We start from the raw sequence: 24,300 nt of genomic DNA on the forward strand, positions 1-24,300 counted from the left end.
CCCACCGCCCCCAATCTCCCCCACCCATGCCACCCCCCCCCCCAATCGGCACCCGTGCCACCCCTGATCGGCCCCCAAACCCCACCTCCTCCTTCTCTGCCCTCCGTTTACACCCCATACAAAAAAAAAAAAGAGAGAGAGAAGAGAAATCGCCGGTTGAGCCGATAATTTCTGAAAAAATCGCCAGTGCCGCCAGCGATTTTTCCTCCCCCAGCCATCTCAGTGCCAAGATAGCCATGAAATCATCGGTTGAACCGGTGATTTTGAGATGGACGGTGGTTTTGAAAATAAGTTGAAAAAAAAGATAATTTTAAAAATATAAAATAAAAAAATATTAAAAAAAAAAAAACCCTGAAGGGTGATCAGTTTTAAATCGGTTGACAACTTTAGTTCCTTAACCTAAGCCTACATCATCGAGTGGTGTCTAAAATGGCTCGAAAAAGGTTACTCTATCATGGTGACGAGGCCGGCAACAGCCCCGGAATCAGTGAGGCTTGTTACACGCTGTGTCTCCCTGGGCGCATCTCTATGAGAGATTTGGACGGCTCCGAGGGTATGCACCGAGCCTGAAGGCCACCCGCCATGCAGGCATGTTTGCAACTTTAGATGAGAACCATTAAGCATCATGGCCAAGAAATAAGGGGGCTTGTTTTGGAATAGTACAACAATATCATTGGAAAACTTTTGTTAGACACTCATTAATCTGTAAGTGGATAAAGATTATGTGCACAATAAGATTAATAATATTATGCACCATTTTGGAGAAATAACAGATAAAGATGATGGGGACTCTGTATTTGGTAGGCTCTACTACATCAAATGGTGGTCTACTGTCAAATATGAAGGCTGATACTGTTTTATATTTTTATGATTGCGCGCACTAAGAGGTTCTGATTAATTTAACTCCAATTTTAAACTAAGCCCGTTTAAAGCAGCCAGGTCACAGAAAAAATAATGAAAATAACAGGTAATATCCTAGTATCCTTATTAATTTGATGCAGTATTAAACAAAATCCTGCAATAAATATAGTATCAGCTACAAGTCAGCAAACATTAAGCAGTTCTGGATCGTCGATAAAAATCATATAATTATGTTGTAGACTAATGGATCACCATATCATAAAAAATAAAATGGGTTTCGTAGGGCTTTACTATGGGTTTAATGCTATGAAAAATCACTAGCTTATTTAGTAAAACTTCCCCCCAAAATCTAATTTGAAGATTAGGAAAGGTTTTATAACCATAAAACGTGTTTGAGATATGCTTACAACATAGCCAAACATTTGAAATAGCTAACCCTCCTAGGTGCATTATTGTACTTAATGTGCAACGCGTATTCTGGGAATATGTTAACCATTCCAGTTGACTCGTGATGGTACGTGGCACACCCGATGAGCCTCTTCCGTACCTGCATTACAGGCTGCCACCCTGTGGACATAAAAAAGATAGTCCAGGCTATCAAGATGTCACAAAAAGTTTATAAAACTCTGTAGGCCCCAGAGAACATGATGAAGAGGTGCTGCTGTCCATTTTTTAAGCAGTTAGATAAGGTTGGGAACAAACTTTCCCACCTTTTAAAATGGTATAGAACAAGTCTAGTGAAACCACCACCCCTAGAATAAGGAAACCTTTTTTGTCGCGGTGCAACATGGCTTTCATGTTAGTTTATTCAAATTCAAGTGATTGCTTCTATATATATATAACCATGGCAACCCTGCCAGAAGAAGAAGAAGAAGAAGAAGAGAGGAGGAGGAGGAGGAGGAGGAGGAGAGGGAAAGAGGAAGTAGATAGGAGAAGATGGGCAACAGCCTTCGATGTTGCTTGGCTTGCGTCCTCCCATGCGGCGCCCTCGACGTCGTTCGGATCGTCCATTTGAACGGCCATGTCGAGGAGTACGGCCGTCCCGTCTCCGCCGGAGAAATCCTGGCGGCCAACCCCAACCACATAATAACCAAACCATGCTTGCAAGGAGTCAACCATAAGATCTTGATCGTGTCACCCGAATCCGACCTTAAGCGAGGTCACATTTACTTCCTAATTCCGGAGTCATCACTTACAGAAAAGAGGAAGAAGAAGAAGAAGAAGAAGCAACATCAGAGAAGCACAGCCATGTTTGAGGTATCAGATCAGGACTATTTCCTAAAGGAGGTTCCGTCGGAAAAGAAGTCCGGTCACCGTCGGCGAAGGAGCGGTCGGGTTGGCGTATGGCGGCCGCACCTCGAGAGCATATCAGAAGACCCTTGAAGATGTCGAGAGACCGGAATCTGGTATTTTTCCGGCTCAAACTTGGCTGCTGGGGAGTGCATGAATTTTTTTTTTTTTCCTCCCACTTCATGGAAATGAGTGGAAGTTGTGGGACCTTGTGTATTTTATGAGGACCATTTCTTGAAGAAGTGTGCTTAGATTGGCGCACTAGGAGAAGGTGCAATAACTGCTTGTAATCATATGGGGATTGGTTTTTTAACATCCACCAAGTTGTACAAAGAAATGAAAGCATTTTCTTTCATATGCAGGTCTTAATGGCCATATTTATATATTGATCAACTTTTTAAGAATTATTTTCCTTTTTGTAATTTAGAAATTTTTGGGTCTGGTAAGCCGTTGAGGTGCGCAAATCCCTCTGAAGTCCTTTTCTTCATCCATTTCTGTCTAGCTCGTCTCTCTAGCATCAAGCAATCTTTTGACTTTGTTAACTTCCTAACACCATCGTTCTATTGAAACACAAGGTGAGAAAAAAGTCGATGATGTTGCTCCTTTTTACTAATTTGTACAATATTTTCTACCTTATTTTTCAAACCTTGGACTCTAAGGAACGCTGAATGACACCAAATCTGACCATGTTAGCATAATAGGAATTCAACCAGAGCTACATCAAAATTCAAGTATAAATATACTCTGAGTTATATCTCTTTTTTTTTAATTAAGATATATATATATATGGCAGTTATATATTAAATTTTTAGTGAAGGAAAGAAATAAGGAGGTATTTGGTTGGAAAAAGTGGGGGTCTAAAATCGGAATCAGAATAGATGACTCTCATTCCAACAGTTTGGTTGGGAGGAGTCCCATTTCGATATTTCGATTCTGAGGTAGAATGAAAATATCTCAATTTATATAGAACTCAAGCCTTACTCTTCTTTATGAATTCAAATTTTCATTTCGATTCCGGTCACGAACCAAATATTTTGGAGGATTTGACCATTCCATTTTCGATTCCAAGATATTTCGGTTCCCATTCTCATTCTGATTTCAGTTGCGAATCAAAAACCTTCTAAATGAATTTTTGAGTTTCAAGCTGAATTGATTCAAGTGATATGAAATGAAATTTTATATATTAAATCTCGGATATCTTAGCTCTTTGAATTATCTTTGGTGTTCATCTTGGATGCTATCATCATCCTCAGATTTCATGCACTTAATGAAATTCTGCCGGGCTCTTTTTTCGGATGCTGTCTTTTTCTAAAAAAAAATATTTATATCCTCTTTTTGGGAAGAAAAAAAATATTTATATCTTGGTTTGCTCTAAATTGTTATATCCTCAATCATGGGCATAAACTAGTTAGGTCAGAGCGGTGATATAATGAAGCCTTTCACACTCCTTCGCTTGGCAAGGAGCCATGAAAGCTTTATTGAAATGAACAAAATAAGATAGCACACATTATACATCCATAGTTTCTTCTAATTATTCCAACCCTTGAGGCTGCATTATCTAGCTGGCCTGTGGGGACCTGAACCCTAATCCTCCCAATTACAACCTTCATAAAAAAACTGACCTAACTTCCCTCAAGGAGGTCAAAAAACTTACCAATTAATTAATGATAACGACATAGTACCTAGCAATGGCGCTTCATAATCATTGCAGCGTAAGCACGGCACCATGGGATCTATGATGGAAAATGTTTATGCTCCTCAACCACATTTAGAGTTTGGGTTGGCCACGATTATGATTTTAAACAAAAGAAGAGATCAATATTTGTGCCCGTTCCATTATTCTCCCTAGATTACAACCAAGAGCTAGAATAATATTATTAAGGGTATGGCACTTCCAGCTAATGCAGGCCCATTTTCTAAACAAAACCATATGCTACAACTCTTGGATCAAGTCATCGATCACGAGGGGTTATTTATAACAACAATGCCAAATGATTCCTATTCTTAGAATATGTGGAAGTCTCGGTTTAAAAAAATATGGTGGACAGCTAAGAAGCTGTTGTTTGATGAGAATATTAAATTTGTTTGTATTTCCCAAAGTTTAGTATCTTTCAAATAGCTGCCAGAATTCATCGCCATTCCATAATAATAATCGTCAAGGCTGCTAACAGAACAACAGCACCAATTATTATAATAAAGTTATAGATTATTTAAGATTTTGATGGAAAGTAATATTAAGTATAAAAGAGATATACCTTCGCTCAGATTGACATAAGATGGTACCATGTCCGTACATGGAGAGGTAGGTGATAGATGAGGTAAGTCAGCTTGACATATCAAAATTCAATTAAAATATAAAAATTTAATGGCAGATGCTACATCGCTCGCTTCTACGTTATGCAGAATTAATAAATGAGTTGACAGAAATAAACCCCACTAGTTGTGACAGGTGGATTATAAGTGCTGTGCAAGAAAGCCGAGAAGGGGAGGGTGGGTAACGTAGGTGGTGATAGGCTAAAAAAAAAAATCTTTTAATGTAATATTATATTGAACATTATTTTTTTATTACACTTCAGATTAGCAAAAATGTTTTTGCTGAAACAAATGGTGTTTTTCTCACTTTTGCTTCTTTAATTCCAGCAACTAAAATAAAATAAATAAATAATATTTTAAAATTATAATTTTGAAAAGTATGTCACTCAAAGCATTTTGTAGGCTTTAGTTTTTCTTTCGTTTTTTTTTTTTTTTTTTGAAATAGGGTTATCATGCATCCCCATATCAATTAGTTTGACTCATCAGGGAGATAAGAACTCTAGTTAGTTTAAATTTCTTTGAAAATAAATAATTTGTTGTGATTGTAGCATTGTATTTTTATTTATCATAAAAGAAAAAAAGAGAAGACAAAATAAAAATCAAGTACTATTAGATTGTATTAGATGTTTTCTTTCTTTACCATCGATCTATACTGTGACATAACTATAATTGCATATATTTCGTGAGAATTCGTATAAATATACATTTAGTCTTATTAGTTATTCACCGGAAAGCTTTCGGATCTTTATACAATATCAAAAAATTTAAATAATATCTTTAGCTAGTTTTTTAGATATAATCTTTAGTTTTGCTAAATGATATCAAAGCCGATCTAGCCCGTAACCTACATAGACTTGAAGATATTGTAGTATGGATTTATTGGACTAACCATGGGCCAATCGTGATATTTATAAATGGATGTATGAATATAGGTCTTTAATTTGACAAAGATGTTAAAAATTTAATGGAGAGTATATGAGAATATGTAGTGACGTGCATTTAGTTCAATATCGGCTATTCGTTAGAAAAATCCTGAACCCTTATATAGAATCAACTAATTCAAATAATATCTTTTGACCAATTTTTTTGGATGAACTTTTGAATTATCACATATTTGTTTCCCAAAAAAAAAAAGAAAAAGTGAAAAAAATATAATTGCGTATACCTTACTGTTAATTAGTTCTAACAAGAATATATCCTTTCTATTAATTCTCTTGGCAGACAATAAATGAATTAATGTTTCTTAGTTCCTTCAAAGGCTACAGATAGATCAGCATTAATTTTACCACATCCCAAAATAGTTACTTCACTCAAGAATATCACAAGGAAGCTTATTTAGGTCAATTTATATGGTGTTGAGATCTAAGAGGGGACTTCTCTTCTTATACAAATGGAATATATGGGAATCTAACGAATGGTGGTGAAGTGCTGCTTATGTTTTGCCAGTTATTTATACGTATTATTCAATCATGACTTTTCAAAACTATTAGCGATATTTTCTCTATTGTAGTTAAAGCGGCTTCTTTGCCCAAGAATGCCAAGATCCATCATCAATGCATTTCTTCGTCTTTTAACCTTTCTCTTCTTGAAACGCCATGCGTCAAAAGGGAAAGATACCCTGCTAGCTGTTGGAACATGACTCTGCGTAGATTCTAGATTACTACTAACGTGAAGGAAGACCATGATTGAGAGAATAGAGATAGATTAGAATAAGAACAAGTTTACCTTGTTGCTTGTGGCTATGTGAAAATTGGAGCTTCCTTGTTTTTGTTTTCCGTCTCTGTTGCTCAGTCCATTTCACTACCAATGGAATCTGGATCGCTCCCAACAACCATTGTGCAGCAAATGGTCGATAGCTGGCAAGTACGATACGGTATATGAATTGTTTAAACCCTTGCCACATGCGGCTCAGCCGTATTGGACATAGGTTTGGAATTACGTGCATGCATATATAAAATCCATATCCTTCTCACCAAAGAGAGTGCATAGAAATATTTAAACGCATACATGGAAGCATTATATGAGCAGAACAGAAAGATCCACGTCCTCAAGATTCGCGTATGAGAAAATGCATCATAATTTTTAAGAGACCTGCTGAACGTACAGTACTTGGAACCCGATAAACTCGAACTCGGTCCGATCGAAACCATAACTGTACAAAAAAATCTTAAATAAACTCACGGCCGGCCCAGTACAATGAGTGACAAGCTTTAAGAGTTGTGTTTAAGGTACGATACTTAGAAACCATGGACTGAACTTGGTCTGGTGGAGCCATGAGAAACTTGGCTGCTCGAACCCAATTCCTTTCTTTCTATACCACGTCAATCCCTCCAAAGTCCAGAAATAGTGCGGCCGGGAGACTGCTACGATAATTCGAATTCTCCAAAACAAAACTCCCAAATGGAAAACCTCTATAGTCTAATTTAGTTTTTTAAGTCTGTCTGTGAATCAAAACATCCTTCACCTCCTCCTGCTGCTTATTGTTGGGATTGACGATGTTAGCCACCATTCTTGCCCGTTCTTCCACCCTTGCACCAGCAACACCACCACCACCATCTCCTCCTTCCTCCCCTGCCACTCTGTCCAGCTGCTGCTGCTGCACCACCATTATTGACACCATCCGCTCGAAGTGTGCCACTGCAAGCATGTCCCCAATGATTCCCAGCTCCGGGAACTCGCTCCATTCCGACAACCCGCTGGTCAACGGCGACGACTCCAGTCCCTTCCTCCTCCCCACTAGCAACAAGTCGTACTTGTTGCTCAGCTCCCCTACCACCGCCGCCGTCCCCTCACCATCCTCCACCGCCTTCTCCATGTACACGATCCGCTCGTTGCGGCCGTGGCGGTCGCGGAACTCCTCCATCAGGTGCTCATCTTGCAGCGCTTCCTCGTCAGGCTCCGCATTAGTGCTGTTGCCACGCAAGACGATGCGGATGATGTCGAGGTAGATGTCGTTGTTGGCAGCGATGCGGGAGGCGTAGGCGAGAGCTTCGCGGTCATCGGGGCCGCCGAGGAAGTAGACGGCGACACGCTGGAGGAGGCAGTTGGTGCGGGCGCAGGTGGTGCCGCCCGGGAGGCTCTGGTTGACGAGGATGGCGACGGAGCAGGGGGCGAAGTCGAGGACGGAGCGGTTGAGGGAGCGGAAAGCATGGCTGGCGGTCTCGCTCACGAAATCCGACTGCTTGTGGAAAGGGAGGAGGATGACGTGGACCTTGCGGTCGAGGGCGAGGGAGCAGACGTCGTTGTACATGGTGGAGTAGGGGGAGATGGCGACAAAGGGGTGGACGGAGACGGCGCCGGGGGAGGATTGCTGCTGCTCGAAGTAGCGGAAGGCGTTGACGATGTGGTCGGAGGGCGAGGGGTTGGCGGACGATCGGTGGGTACGCTTGTGGGGGCGGAGGATGGAGGCGGTGTGGCCGACGAGCTCGGAGAGGTGGAGGACGGTGAGGGAGATGGGGGAGTCGCGGGTGGCGTGAGAGGACTCAAGGAGGTCGAGGACGCCGGCGACTTGGTCCTCGTTGTGGATGCAGGCCAGCAGGCGGAGCTCGCAGTTGGGATTCGTGTGCTGGATGGTGCGCCGCTTCCGGGAGACGTACCGCACCGACGGGTTGTACAGAAGCTTGATCAGCGGCACGGTCACCGCCGTGATGCACATCATCGACAGCGTCATGATCGAGTAGTGCTCCACCGTGACTACCTGCGACCATTTATGCATGCATGCTTTCATACCCAAGTTAATTAAAATTACAAGCAGCGCTGCTCGAGAAATATTGCACCAGTTCAGAATATTGGACACAATCCTATGACTTGTACGGCGCTAAATACTTGATAGTCATGAGCATCATCAAGAAAATTGCATCTATTTCAATAAAGATATTTTGAGGGCAGGGTCTTTGGCTTTATTATTATTATTATTATTATTATTATTACTATTTTGCCTTCTTATATTAAGGCAGGCTGAGAAGTTGATGCCTCACCTCCCTGTCACCCCAATCATTGATGAAGGAGATTTCGATGATCCCTTTAATGTTGGCCATAAGCCCCACAGTGATGGCATCCCGGAGCGGCATCTTCAAGTAGAGGGAGGCGGCTACGGAGCCCACCAGCTTCCCCACGTAGCACAGGATCACCACCAGCTCCAGCGCCCCCCACTCGTCCAAGCTATGGAGCATGGACAAGTCCGTCCTGAACCCGGCCAACGCCAGGTACGAAGGCAAGAACAACGCCAAGAAGGAGGAGTCGACCCTCTCCATCATCGTCACCCCCACCGGCATCCCCCCCGGCAGCACTAGCCCCAGCATTACCGCCCCCAGCAACGACCGGTACCCCATAATCTCGGTCAGCAGCCCCAACGCCAGCGCGGTCAATAGCAGCCACACGAAGGGCCCCTCGTCGAGCAGCTCCCCTGGCGGCGTCCGTTTCGCCACCCACTTGGTCGCTGGCCGTGCCACGAACACGATGAAGAGCACCAGCAGTGCAAACGCCGCCACGCTGGCAGCCGCCCACGCCGGGCTCCGGGCCTCCGTGACCAGCCCGTACGTGGTGAAAGCGACAAAAAGAACCCAGCTGAAGACGTCGGTGACGAGTGCGGCTGACACGACTATGCGGCCGAGCTCGGAGTTGAGGAGGTGGAGCTCGCCGAGGGCGTCGGCAATGACAGGGAAGGACGAGAGGGAGAGGCGGGAAGCGAAAACCAAGAGGACCGTGCTACGGAGGTCCGAAGGGAAGAGGGGCCGCATCGCCATGATGGCCGAGGACGAGAGGACGAAGGGGAGAACGGAGCCAACGATGCCGATGATGAGCGCACGCTTGCCGGGCTTCTTGATGAGGTTGAGGTCGGTCTTGATGCCTATGGTGAAGAGAGAGAGTATGAGGCTGAAGAAGGAGAGGGTGTCCAGGAGGAAGGTGCCGCGCGCCGGGAACACGGTCCTCCGAAACTTCTTGATCTGCCCCAGCACCGACCGCCCCAGTAGTATGCCCGTCTGTGCCACGCCAGGACAATAATACTCCAAGACTCAGATAATCATTCTTATGATGGAGCTTTAATTGTTCATTAGTCACTATTTGGTAGAAGGATTTGCTCCAGGAATCTGAATTTGTTATAACATGTCATGGTTGTCTTTGTGATGATAGTTAATGGCCTTGTATATATGAATTGACATCTCTAGTTGTATAAATTAATTAGACAGTTTGATTTGGTTGGGATTGTATCTTTCGCATTAAAGAATGATTGATCGATCTTCTTTCACAGTGTCAATCCTTGGATCGCGCTTTGCATAGCTTTCAAAGCACCGTCTGTGCTAATTGATGGAAGAAAGAAGCTGGAGGGCTTTGAAAGTTATGCAAAGTGCGATCCGATGGCCGACATCCTGCAAAAAGATCCATCATTCTTGTATGCGAAAGGTACAATCCGAACCCCATTGAATTAATCTTCATTGTTCATATTCACAATAAGAGAGAGAGAGAGAGAGAGAGAGAGAGTATGAATTGGCAACTCTCATTCCTTGTAGGAATTAGCATCTCTAATTGTATGCATGAGGCAGTTGGATGCTTCATGGTTCATATTCATAACGAGAGGAAGATAGAGTGGGAGAACAGGGTTAAAAAGTCATACCACCATTTGCGAGACAACTCGAGATTGGCCAAGGTGTTTAAGGACGTGGTGAATTGCATTTGATGTTAATAATATTATGGTGACCTCCAACAACAAGAGGGGGAGAGAGTATAGGAGGGGCGATTTTCCAAGAAATACTCCTTGAGAGCTGACCCAATTCTTTTCGTAGCATACCGTCCGAAGACGCTTCACAGATGTCGTATTGACGATACGAGAACTCATGAAAGATGTAGGTGTCGGATAGGGGTGTTTGTCGGAGGGTCCTTATGCTCATGCCGGCAATTAAGACTTGCAAGGAAAGGATGAAGAACATAAGGGACGAGGAAGAGGAGAATGGAAGAGTAATAGCCTCAAACTTTTCGACATAGATGGAGAAAGGGAGGATGGTGAAACGTGTTTCATTTCTTTCCTTGTCCATCCTTGACCATTGACCATTGACCAACAATGTTGAGGCCGTATTTAGGGCAGTCCTTCTATTCTTCCCGTGGAGGTAAAGCAAGACACTTGTAAATCTCTGTTTTTCTTTCATATAATTTCTTTTATTGCTTGATGTCCTTTGGGAGAGATTTGTTCACGCAATTTTGGCTTTAGCGAACTGATAGAGGAACCAGTTTCTGGCATGAAATAAAGCAGGCCGTAGAAAAGAAATGTTTTTTTTTTCAAGTTTCAGCTAGCAAAATGGGGTGGTTACCCAAAAAAAAAAAACTAGCAAAATGGGTTATAAAATGCCAACTTACAAATGACTTCGTGATATGGGTGAAAAATATTCCATCCACTGTCCTTTTTGTCAGATGGTGATCCACACCTCTCTCACATAAAAGTCAATCAAATATGTTTCTTTCATCAAAAATTGACTAAATACATAAAGATTCTACAATCATCAAGTTTTATTTTCCATGCTATCACCTGTAACCCTCTAACCATGAGATAGGAGGTTTGATTCCTGGTCGGTACGGGAGCTAGCACCGGCCTAGGTCAGGTAAGATGATGCACGAAAATGGGTGGGCATTACAAAGACGACATATACTAATGCTGACTACTATTTCATCTAACTTTGCAAAATGCCTACTGAAGCATTCTGTATGCACACGCTCACACCTGCTAATGCTGACTACTATTACATTTACAAAGACGACATACCACTTGCATGATCATGGGCTTAATCTATACGGAAGGTTAGGCTCGGGGATTAGAAAGATAGGAGATGAGAAGGCAGAATGTAGGGCATGTTTGGTTTGCGACAGAAATTATAATGAAATCGAAATTGAAATTAATTGTAATAGAAATCGGAATAGCCATATCTTTCGTGTTTGATTCATGGCCAGAAAATAATTTGAATTATATGGGAGAGTAGTCAAACAAAATGGCTTAATATATAGCTACCGAAAAAATTAATTAGTTTCGCTGCAGGGACAACAATCCTCACAGCAGCCTGAAGACTAGCTACCTATCTAGAAGCAAGGACTAACTGCTTTTACAAGTTGTTTTTCTCAAGGACTAAAAAGAAATGCTTGGGGAAAAGGTCGGCTCGCAAGACTCCGGATGACATTTCTATATCGATTTTTGATAGGCATTCGCAGCAATTTGTTATCTCGTCAAATCAGACATCTCCAATTGTCAATCCTCCAACTAAGCCACAGGTATGAGATCTTCTTGCATTTTTCATTCAACCTATTCATTTCATTGAATCTCACTTATTTACTCCTTATCATCATGCCCTTTTAGCTATTGTTCACTCTTTTCAGAAGCCTCAGTCAACTATAGGGAGGACGGCAGATGCTATTCCAAGTTGGCAATAGGCAATGTTCGAATAACTTACTGCCGTTCCAGGCTAATTTGCTATGTAAAACGACTATATTAGCAAGCCAATCTAGATATTTTTTAATCTATGCCTTGATTTTTAATTTTCACTCGGGTCTCAATCACCTTAACTTCTGCTTGGGCTTGCTACTCAAGAATCACTCACCCTAATGGTTAAAGAAGGAGAGGCTTAATAGACACTTAATTGCTTCTTTATCGACTTTAGTACAAAGGTTGCTAGTCCTATCTTTTTGCTCTAAGGGCCCAATTTGACCCTCGCAAGAAGGCCTTGAACCACCCTGATGCCCGAGTAACCTATCGAACCGATTATCCTAACCATATCGAGTATCTTTGAAATCTGTTATTGATTAACCCTATTGATTGATCTTAATCCTAATCTAATCAATACTTCATGATTTTTTTATCGAGTCACTTAGATCTAACCTTCAACTAGGAGGTTCTGAATTGCCCTAATGCCCTGATAGCCTGTCAAACCAACCACTCAGTCAACAATCTTTTTTTCTTATGATCTAATTTTATTATATTCATCGAATAGAAATTGATCATGTATTTTTTGATATTTTAAATAAGAATAATAAATTTGTCTAACCAAATTTGAAGATATAGGATGAACAAAATAAGTAAATCTTATATTCCTTATTTATTTTTAAATTATCATATTTTTTATGCAAATGCATTATTGCTGAAGAAATAATATTTTTCATAAAATAAGGATTAGCATATGAGATATGAAAAGTATGTTTTATTATGATAAGTAATTTCATAAATATATTTTTTAAAAATAATATATTTTTTAAAAATAATTTTTATTTTTTTATATTTATATATATGTATATTTTAAAAAATATATATAAATATTTTAAAGACTCTCAAATAACTATGAATGAATCCTTAGCATTGAAAAAAAATCAATATCTAGAGCTAGGGTCCATACAAACACAGATCCTGCCAGCAGGTATAAAGTTGGTATATAAAATAAAGAACTTCATTGATTAAAAATACTGGCCCTATCACAGATACAAAGTAACTGTAACAAGAATACCTGAGAGCAATATTTCAAACCATAATATGAACACATGACAAGAATAACTTACGAATCATATTTATGAAATTTTCATGATTTATACATGCATGACTGGTTTATAACTTATTTTATTATATATTCTATAAAATATTTTATTTTATAATATTTATTATTTTTGATGCTGTATTATCATAAAAAAAATTATGTTTGTCCAATAAATATAGATTTTACTCACTGAGCTGGTGTGGCTCATATTTTTTTTATCTTTTTTTTTCTAAAGAATTAATAAGACTACTAGGAATGATGAAAGATCGAGACTTGGAGGTCTACACTAGCAATCTTAAAAATTTTGTAGATGAACTTAATTTATTAGATTATTATAATTTTATAGTCAATTATTTATGAATTATAAAATATGGCTTTGGTATGTGATATTGGATTTAGATGCTTGAACCAGTCTTGGTTTAATTATATTATTTAATAAATGATTAGAATTGAACCTTTTATTATATTTTATTTGCGATAGATTTTTTATTCTATTCAAGAACCAAAACCCAAGGAAATCCCCCATAGATTATCCTCTCCTCCTTCCAAAGCACTCTAGACCGGCACTGATCCTCTCTTCTTTCTCTTTTTTCCTTCACTATTTTGCTAATTTTCCTAGATTTGTGCCCACCAGTTGGATTTCGAGATGCCACCAAAGCCAAGGTAAGACCCCGATCCTTCCTTTTTTTTTTCTTTTCTTTTTTTCTGACCCTAGCCACCACCACCGGCCACCAACTTCACCAAAAACCCACTACGAAGAAATCCCTTATTTTTTCAACCTTTTTTTTTGCTTTTCTTGGACCGTCGATTGGGTTGCCTAGCCTCCCTACAGCTTATCTTGATGAAGCCATGGCCATTAATAAGCGGCTAATGACTGAAGATCCAAGAAGGGGGGGGGGTTAGATCCTCCATTTTTTATATTTTTTCTATGATTTTCTTGATCGAGAGTGGTCACTACTACTGACCGTCCATTGCTGCCTGTGCTGACCATGCCCCACCATGGCTATCAGACCTCTAGACACCCTCCCAACCTTTCTCCTTGTCCGGCCCAAAAGGAAAAGGGAAAAAGGAAAGAAAGAAGAAGAAGAAAGACAAAAAAAAAGGAAAGAGAAAGAAGAGTTATCTCTCTCTCTCTCTTTCTCTCTAGATTTCTCTCTACCCTTCGTCTCTTTCTCTCTCTTAAAAAATAAGAAAATAAAAGAAATAAGAAGAAGACTCAATCCCTCTCTACTTTCTCTCTCTTCATTCACTTTTTCTCTCTAAAAATACTTATGCATCTCAGGACAGAGTCCCATCTTCCTGCTCCATGAGTCTGAGTTGACCCTCGATAAGAAGGCCGTGAACCGCCCTAGTGTTCAAATAGCCCGTCGAACCTATTATCTCAACCATATCAAGTATCTTTGAAATCTATTATTGATAAATTATGTTGATCGATCTTAATCTTGATCCAATCCGTATCTCATGATTTTCTGATCGAGTCACTTAGATCTAACCCTCAACTAGAAGACCCCAAATTGCCTCAATGTCTGGACAACCTATCAGACCAATCATCCGATCATCAATCTTCTTTCCTTATGATCTAATTTTATTGAATTCATCAAATAAAAATTGATCATATTTTGGATATTTTAAATAGGATTAACAGATTTTCTAATAAAATATGAAAATATAGGATGAATAAAATAAGTAAATCTTACATTCCTTATTTATTTTAAAATTATTTTATATTTTATGCAAATGATCTATTGATGATGAAATCATATTTTTGATAAAATAAAGATCAATATATGATATATGAAAGTGCATGTTTTATTATGACAAGTGATTCCATAAACATATTTTTTAAAAATAGTATATTTTTTTAAGCATGAATTTTGTTGTTTTTCACATATACATATATGATATTTTAAAAAAAATATATAAATATTTTAAAAACTCTCAAATAGCTATGAATAAATCTCTATAATTAAAAAAATTAATATCCGAAACTAGCATCTATACGAATATAAGCCATGTCAACAGGTACTAAGTTTGTATACGAAAATAAGAACTCCGTTAATTAAGAACACTAGCCTTGTCACAAGTATAAACTAAACGTAGCATAAATATCTGAGGACAACATTTTGAACGATGATATGAATACATGATACGAAAGATTTACGAATCATGTTTACAAAATTTTCATGATTTATGTATGTATGACTGATTTATAACTTATTTTATTATATGTTCTATGAAATATTTTATTTTATAATTATTATGGATAGAAAATTCTTTTTTTAAATGAACCCAATGCATAAGGAAGCTGAACCCAATCCAATCTTGATGATAGCCGATGTTTGCTAATATTTTGAAAAAATATTGTGTCTAATTTATACCAGCTGGGGAAAATATTAGAATCCATATGATAACCTACAGTGGACAGATAAGGAAGAAGATAACAAGAATATCTCATCCAATAAAACAGGGCTAGTAGTCGATTCTCCTTTTTGAGTCAATATTTCTGATAAGATAAAAGATAACAAATATATCTCTCCAGATAAAATAGAAAACAATGGGCATATCTTATCTGATAAGTTTAGGCTAACTGCGTGATTCTTTTTAATTCTCATGGCTCTTCAGTCTCTATCTATAAATTAAGATCCACAAGAGATTCCAATGTACCACTTCTCTCCTAACATGCTCACTCATTTTCATCTATTTCAGACTTCTGATTTGAGTGTCGGAGGATCCCTACCAGAGCCCACTCTGATTAAAAACTTATTTTGTAGGTCTTACCATTGCCATTCTGCCATCACCGTCCTACAGTCACCGTCTAGCTCTAGCTGAGCTGACCCAAGATAGAATTCTATAGCAATAGTATCCGATTTATGCTAGCCGGAGAAAATCTCATAATCCACATGACAACCTACCTGAGGCAGATAAGAAAGAAAATAACAAGAATATCTTGCTTAATAAAGTAGGGCTAACCATCGATTCTCCTTCTTGAGCTGGCATTCCCAATAAGATAAGAGATAACAAATATATCTCTTCAGATAAAATAGAAAAAAATGGGCATATCACGTCCGATAAGTAAGACTAACCGTATAATTCTCCTTCTTTCTCATAGCTCTTCAGTCTCTGGCTATAAATAAATGACCATAGGGGACCCTTAACAAATGAAATCACTTCTCTCCTGACATGCTCACTCCTTCCCATATGTTTCATAATTCTGACTTGAGCATCAAAAGATCTCTGTAGGAGCCAACTCTGGTTGGGGACTTATCTTGCAGGTCTTGCCACTACCGTCCTACTATCGCAACCTGCAGTCGTCGATCAACTCCAGCCAATCCAATCCAAGAAAGATTTCTACAGCAATAGTAATATTTATTATTTTCTTAATAATGTACTAACATAGAAAAACTTATGTTTGATTTAGAAAGAAAGTATAAATTTTACTTATTAAGTCGATGTAGCTCATATCTTTTTTATTTTTTCCTAAATGAATAAGACAACTAAGAACGATGAAGGATCTAGACTTAGAGGCCTGCACTAGCAACCTTAAAAATTTTATAGCTGAACTTAGTTTATTGAATTATTATGAATTTATAGTCAATTATTTATGAATTATAAGATATAAATTTTGATATTTTATATTAGATATAGATGCTCTGATTCAATCTTGATTTAATTATTTAATAAATGATTAAAATTGAATATAATTATTTGATCTAATTATATTTTATTTATGATAGATTTTAGTTGATTATGTATATTAGCTTTATGCTATCGAAGAGAGCATCCTTGGTAACATAATCGTGTTATATCCTAGATTTGGAGGGTGACATGTAAAATACAAAAATCAAAAACTCCTATCTCTAGGTTTACTAAGCTAGTATGTCCTTACTAGTTGGACCAAATGGTCTTGGATCAAATCATGGCTTCATCAAGATTTGAGATTTTTTTTTTGATGAAATGGGATAGGTTTAAGAAGTTACAAGTATCCATATAATAATAATAAAATGATACACGGATATTAGGGATGACATTCCTTATTGACATGTAAGATCATAGGATAATCTCTCACAATACCACATGTCAAGTTTATTTTTTATATTTTTAAATAAAAAATAAACATATAAATAGTATGATAAAAAAATAAAAAATATTTTAAATCTATTTATATAATAATAGTAAAGCGATACATGGGTATTAGGGATGGTATTTTATGTTTTTACGTAAGATTATTGGATAATCTCCTACAATGTCACATGTCAAATTTTATTTTTTATTTTTTTATATTTTTAAATAAAAAATAAAATCATAAATAGTATGATAAAAATAAAAAATATTTTAAATCAATCTATATAATAATAGTATAAAATGATAAATGGATATTAGAGGTGGCATTCCGTATTGACACGTAAGATTATAGGACAATCTTCTGCAATGTCACGTGTAAAGTTTTATTTTTTTATTTTTATATTTTTTAAATAAAAAATAAAATCATAAATAGTATGATAAAAATAAAGAATATTTTAAATTATTATCTATCTATCTATCTATATCTATCTATACGATAATAGTAAAATGATAAATGGGTATTGGGGGTGACATTCTGTGTTAATATATAAGTTTTGAAATATATATACATGCATCAAACTTCGAAATCCAATAGTGGTATCAGAGCCACAGATTTTCATATGCTAAATTTTAATATACATATTTTTTAAAAAAATTTAAAATCAATTTTTTCTTGATACATGAGATGTATGGATGGATCTTCAAATCTAAAATTTAATTTTAGATTTAATTCTAGAATATATAGTTGATATGTTGATGCATGCATAGATCTGAAAATTAATTTAGAAAGAGTTTTAGTTCATGTGAAATAGATACATGCATGAAATTTAAATTTTTTTGTGAACTGAATTTTGATTCATATGTATGATATATAATTATATATTTAAATCATAAATTTGAATTTAATCTAATCTATGATTAGTATATGAGACATATAATATCATATTTAGATCTGAAATTTTGTTTAAGATTTGATTTTACATGCATATATGTGATATATGTTTGTATGTTAGAACTTAAAAATTATTTTTATATTTTAATACTTACTTTCATACAAAGTATTTAGATCTGAAATATGATTTTAGAATATAAAATTTGTATTTGTGTATAAGGGTTTTGGTCATGAAAAAATCAAAAATTATGTCATGTAATAGGATTACATCTAAGGTTTTTGATTTGGGACATATGGGTCTAATTCAATTAAATAATTGGTTAAATCGAGTCAAGTGTTGAATTGAGTTAGATCAATTAAATTAATGATCATACAATTGTTATTGATCAAATCGATTGAGTCCCATATGTAGAATCGATTAACCTAAGGATCTAATTTGGCTTGTTGATTTGAGCCTGATTCACTTGAGCTAACCAATTCTGATCAATTGTCCAATTGATGTCTAAGGTAAGTAATTGAAAGGTAGTTATTTAATTGGTTTCGTTTGCTTACCTGACCAATTTATTGATGTTTAAGAAAAATAATGGGGGGACCTCCACCAATCTCTACTTATCTGGCTAATTTGAAAGATTGAGTCACAAATATGGTTGCTTGGTGGTTTGATTTAGCTCATGCCAATTATATCAGTCATGTGATGACTGATTAGATAAAATCTAAATCCAAATCTCTTCATAAAATATTAAGTCTAAGATTTTCTATCGTTATAGATATGCGGGCGTGCTACCAGCGTTGATTGTTCTCGATGGGTCACAATGGTTCATTTACATCGGGAACACACAACCACTCTATTAACAAAGAGTTGCTGCAAGGTAAAGGTGGGGTTGGGCCCAATAACTGTTAGATGAGGGACCCAATGACGGCTTTACATCTGCTTGTGAATAGTGGGTCTGACTTAACTAAGAAGTGCAGGCAATAACTGTTAGGTGAGTCTACATGACTTAGAGACCAAATGGCTGCAATATGCTTAGAAAAGTATCTGGGCAAAGAGTTGTCCATACATCGATGTTTATTTATGTTACCAACAACTGTTAGGTGAGGTGTACGGCATCAGTGGGACCGTAACACCCACTAGAAATCTAATTGTCACGTTAGAGTTTTCATTTCTCCACCCAGAGAGTATAGGAGTTCTGATAAAATAATGGGAGTCTCTTTTTGCATCTAAAAATTTCTAGAGCAAATCATAAAATGAGTATAAACATCCAATTAAAATCTTTGTTCTCTACTGTTTATTATGTCAGCTTCCAACCCTCTAGCTTGAATCCTAGATATCAATCGATTAATTGAAATCGAGTACATAGACTGACTTACAAACTTAAGAATTATTCTTAATTTTAAAAAATTAAGTAATATTCTCTACCAAATTATTCTAATGTTAACAACCCATCCAACCCATAATCAACGAGCTATACTTGACGAGTGGATGGACAATGACAATAAAGATAGGTGCTATGTATGAGGACATGTACACTGCCAACGACATGTTGATTCATCCACAAGTGTTGTGAGGTGACCAGAGTCACACAGCATATGTGATGCATGATGGACAGTCAGTCTATGATCATTATTTGATAATGATCGAGGACATTAAAGAGCTCAAAAAGCTCGACATAACCATGCATAAGGAATTCCTTATGGATTTGATCCTGCGATCCCTGATTAGTTTATATGGATAGTTTATGGTAAACTACCATATGAAAGACCATCATTGTACTTTATCTGAATTGGTCAAAGTATTGATAACAAAAGAACCTTGAAAGAATTCAGAGGTAAATACCTGAAGAGTCTAAAGAAACAAAGACACACCTAGAGTAGGTATGTCGAAATTGCTCAATACTGTCCTTACGATTTTTTCTTCTCTTAGTTGAGCTACAGACTCTAGTGTAGAGTCGATAGGAAGGTAGAGGGCTGAGGAAGTAACCCTTGAATTGGCTATAGGGCAATAGTTGCTGCTGCGGTCATAGGTATCTGTCTTTTGAGATCATCATTTAAATTTAGTTCTTAGAGACAGTCTCTATCATTTGCATGATGATGCATATGTGAACTTACTTGAGCAAGTAGTGAATGTCATTGGATTTGAGAAATCTAAAATTGAGATAAATTTAAAGTATATGTGGAACCTATAGCTAAGTCATATTAGAGAAGAAATGATTAACAAACTGAAAAAATATGAATTTGGGCTCATTGACTGTTGAGTCAAATCTAGTTTGTGCATCATCTCTTTGAGAAAATATAACAAAGCTACTCTTGTGGGACAGGAAGAAAAAGACCACTGAGATACTTATCCTTGTACACATTTGATGTGTGTAGCCCATGTGATGTGCTAACCAAGGAGTTGTCTCTACTTTATACATAAGATACAAATCTGAAATTTTTGAAAGATTCAAAGAATTTAGATGTAAGTAGAGAAACAAATCGAAAAAATTTTGAAGGTACTTCGATCGGATTGAGGATACAATACCATTGAAAAAAATTTCTTGATTATCTCCTAAAATGGTATTGCTTTATATTGGATCCCTCTTAGTAAATCTCAGCTCAATGAGACAAGAAGAGTCATGGGACTATATGAGATATGATCTGGTCTATAATAAAATTCACTGATTTATTTATATTTCTTTAGGGACATGCTTTATTTCTATGAAATTGGGTTCTTTCTAAACCTGTTCCTACCATATTATATAAGATATGACATGGTGAGAACTGAATCTTGATTATTTTGAGATTTAAAAATGTCTAACCTGTGTCTAGGACAGCAGATGGATATGTTAGAGGATAGGTCTATAAAGCTCTTCCTAAAAGAGTTTGAGATATTAATTTCTGATGAGATTACAATATGATTGTGACTCGATGCTATCTTCTTGAAAAATTATTTAACTAAGATGAAGCAGTGGGAGGAAAGTTAAGCTCTAAGAAAGTATCTCTGAAGAGCAAGGAGCCTTGAGACCTTAAGAACATATTAATCATAAGCCAGTAGACGTGTATTCCTTCTCCATCTCGTACACATAGTAGAATCTTCAATCCTCTCGAAAGGTACTTGAGTATGCTTAATAGAAGATATAGAGAAAATCATTTCTCATGAGAGATAGAGAATATAGAGATGATCTTAGAATCTATAACAAGGTGATGTGAGACATCGACTCTAAGAAAGGATGTGAAATAGCTTTCCTGAGTAGAGATCTTTTGAAGATTTCTATATGGAATAGCCTATGGATTTTACTTCTTATGATAGGTGACAACAAAGACCACAATATCCTTGGAGTTGGAACATTCATTTCAATGATAAGATCAAATTATTTGATCAGATATGAGCAATTATGGATTTTAAAAGGGTCAGTGGGAGTGTCCAATACTGACATCGGTTAAAATATGGTTGAATATAGATTTCTCCATTAAAGATACAAAGTGAGCATTTTAAAGATCTATAGAGATAGATGCAATTGAATACTTATATTTTTACAGATAAAGTACAGAGATCGGACGCTGAAAGCATTCAGCATAGAAATCTCGAAGAGAGATCTGCTACCCTCTCGGACATAGTCATATGCCATAAAGTACTTGAATTGATTATATCGTGATTATCACAAGTAGATATCAGTTGTATCCAGGCTGTAAGTGCTGGATTGCTATGAAAACATCCTTAAGCTCTTAAAAAAAACTGAGGACATATTCGGAGAAGGATCAAAGCTAGGAGTGGGAGGATACACCAATTCAGACTTTATGTCTGATGTTGATGGTATAATGCCTACATCATGGATGTGTTCCTATGTCGATATCTTGGAAGGATTCTAAATAATCGATCAATGGAAGCTGAGTACACTGTAGATGTGTAAGATGCATTCTAATTATAATGTTAGTTGCAGAATTAGTTGTCATACCATCAGATGCCGTGATACTATACTGCAAAGACAATAGCACCATAGCCCTTACTAAGGAGTCTGGGTCTCACCAGATATCCAAGCACATAGAATAGCAAAACACGCGACTGCCTCAAGTAGAAATATATAGAAGTGCAGAGAGCAAACTTCATATGTGATGTGGATGATCCACTGGTAAGTCACTTGGCTAGCCTAAGACTATAGCTTGTCTTGTGAAGATAGGACTTGGTACATGATAGATTGACTTTAGTGCAAGTGGGAGATTGTTGGATGTATGTCCTAGAAGTCAATCTTGGCTGAGATATTTCATATCTTTAGGATATGATTTTATACTTATTGGACAGTTATATTACCATTCATGTCTATATATCCATGTATCATCCAAGAGATTAACAAGATGATTACACATATTCTCAAAGAGTTGAGAATTTGAGGCATATGTCATTAATGGTTGATTCCTAAATTTTTTCTGGTCGTTGGATCATCATGAGAATGGTGATTGATCCGGATAAATCAGAGCACAGATCGCTTCTTTCGGACAGATGGATCTCGAATCTGCAGTGTAGAGACACTGGAGGAGGATGCAGATGGTTGTTAGAGAACAACTAGTATTGAGCGTGACCAATACAAGAAGTCATATTAATGTCTGCTCACTCGTTAGTGACTTTCTCGATGCTGCAGTTATATGACTGGTCCTTTGATCTGAGATAACACTACTGCTCGCAGTGAGGCTGCTGGAGTTTGACTGACACATCAACATGGGTCTCAAAAAGCCCTTGTAATGGATGTTGGCGATAATTGGTCCACTGTAGGAGTGGGGTGTGCATCAAAATGGGATCTATCGATCCTAGCAGAAGGAAATAGTCCCATAAGATTTAAGAGGCTGGGTCCTTAAGTCTATGGCCATAGCAGTGTGATTGATGGAAAAGAGTTTTTATAGAATCACATATGGACTTAAGCTGATTGAATTTATCATATGATCGATGTTGAGGTTTGACGATTTATCCATGACCTGCCATCTAGTCGGGACTCACGATAGAGGGACTGAATCACACGTTAACTATATCTAGAGGTTCATTTCAATTTTACTGGGTTGCCACTACATACTGCTAGGTGTCACTAGTGGATTGTGAGAGCTTACTAGGATTGTTCTGGATCGACAATTCTTATTGAGTTAGAGTGAAATTATTCTGACCCATTGAAAAGAGTTTCAATGATATGATAATAAAGATCATTGTATGTCTTACTACCAGATAGAATTGAACCTATGAGGTCACATAATAAAAGGATTAGGCTTGGAATAAGTAATTGAGTTTATGAAATGTCAATTGGGTTTAGAGAAATCCATTGGGCTCATGGTAACTTTGCTAGCATATCGTTAGACCCAATTCCTCTTTCCGTTGGGATTACTTATTTGATAAGTTAATTCTAACTTAATTACTTGCTAATAACTTACATGAATAAGATTCATGAAACTTCAATTATTGGATGTCTAAGGTTATGGATCATATAAATTAAGGGTGCAAGCGAAGCAAAAATTCAGTGCAGGGGCAAAATGGTAATTTTAAAACTTTTTTAAAATTATTATTTTACAGCAGAATTATTAATTAATCTCATTAATTAATACTAATTAACCCTACACTAGGATCTAAATATGATACAACAGCATGCATTTAAATTTGAAATTCAAATTTGAAACAGTAAACTTTTTACTGTATTGTGTTCAGAACACATCACCTTTTGCGGGTAGTCGATCACCGCAATCTGATCACCGTCGGGGGACTCTGATCGTCATGTTGCAGCCACACTAGTATCTGATCTCTGTGGATCATCCACACGAAGCTCCCGTCTGATTGGTTCCTCATGAATGCTAGTTCGTGATTTCACCCTTTTGATGGCTGATGTTGATCGAACTTCTTCGATCGATGTGTACCGACTCCTTGGATGCTCCGGATCATCTGCACGATTGGTTGAGAGGCTGATGGATCTCTCCTTGAAATTTGGTGGACTCACGACACTCGTGGCACACCAATCTCACTTTTCGAACCCTAGGTAGAAACCCTAGGGTACACACCAAAAACCCTACGCCCACTTCTCTCTCCTTTTTCTCTCCTCTCGGTAAATTTTGAACACTTCAAAATTTTTTCAGAACCTCCCCACGCCCCTTTTCTCTTCTTTCTTTCTTTTCCCATGCCCCCTACCTTTCTCATTTTATAAAACATCGCAAGAGATGTTAAAAGTGTGTGAGTGGATAAGAAGAGGTGGTTGCTCATTTAAATTCAAATCAAATTTGAATTCAAGTGTCAACCAATCTTATCCTCATCCATTTGTGTGAGAAAGAAGAGATGGCATGGCCTTTTTTTTGTGTGTGGAGACTTTCACGAGAAACCATTTCTCGTGTGGAATATGGGGCGCACAAAAGAGGATAAGCTGCCGCATGATTATT

At 37.4% G+C, this 24,300-nt stretch overlaps 2 protein-coding genes across 2 annotated transcripts; one reads left to right on the forward strand and one right to left on the reverse strand.

Moving 5' to 3' along the window:
* Nucleotides 1–1,724: 1,724 nt before the first annotated feature.
* Nucleotides 1,725–2,538, forward strand: LOC105045915 (uncharacterized). The gene has a single exon (XM_010924357.3). It carries the CDS (start codon nucleotides 1,798–1,800, stop codon nucleotides 2,242–2,244), a length of 447 nt encoding a protein of 148 aa, XP_010922659.1. The 5' UTR covers nucleotides 1,725–1,797; the 3' UTR covers nucleotides 2,245–2,538.
* A 3,982-nt stretch (nucleotides 2,539–6,520) lies between these two features.
* Nucleotides 6,521–10,399, reverse strand: LOC105046190 (cation/H(+) antiporter 15). Its single transcript, XM_010924711.3, has 3 exons — nucleotides 10,079–10,399; nucleotides 8,442–9,446; nucleotides 6,521–8,161 (listed from the first exon to the last, which is right to left on the reverse strand). The coding sequence occupies exons 1-3, from the start codon at nucleotides 10,298–10,300 to the stop codon at nucleotides 6,896–6,898; spliced, it is 2,493 nt and encodes an 830-aa protein (XP_010923013.1). The 5' UTR covers nucleotides 10,301–10,399; the 3' UTR covers nucleotides 6,521–6,895.
* Between the last annotated feature and the right edge of the window lie 13,901 nt (nucleotides 10,400–24,300).

The sequence above is a fragment of the Elaeis guineensis genome, chromosome 5, assembly GCF_000442705.2.
Source record: "Elaeis guineensis isolate ETL-2024a chromosome 5, EG11, whole genome shotgun sequence".
NCBI lineage: Eukaryota > Viridiplantae > Streptophyta > Magnoliopsida > Arecales > Arecaceae > Elaeis > Elaeis guineensis.

What these genes read in the sequence shown, in the direction of transcription:
- LOC105045915 (XM_010924357.3), top strand. Translation starts at nt 1,798, where the DNA reads ATGGGCAACAGCCTTCGATGTTGCTTGGCTTGCGTCCTCCCATGCGGC.
- LOC105046190 (XM_010924711.3), bottom strand. Translation starts at nt 10,300, where the DNA reads ATGAGTTCTCGTATCGTCAATACGACATCTGTGAAGCGTCTTCGGACG. An exon ending in GAGTTGTCTCGCAAATGGTG is followed by an intron (nt 9,447 to 10,078) that starts GTATGACTTTTT and finishes GGCGTGGCACAG; the next exon opens with ACGGGCATACTACTGGGGCG. An exon ending in ATGATTGGGGTGACAGGGAG is followed by an intron (nt 8,162 to 8,441) that starts GTGAGGCATCAA and finishes AAATGGTCGCAG; the next exon opens with GTAGTCACGGTGGAGCACTA.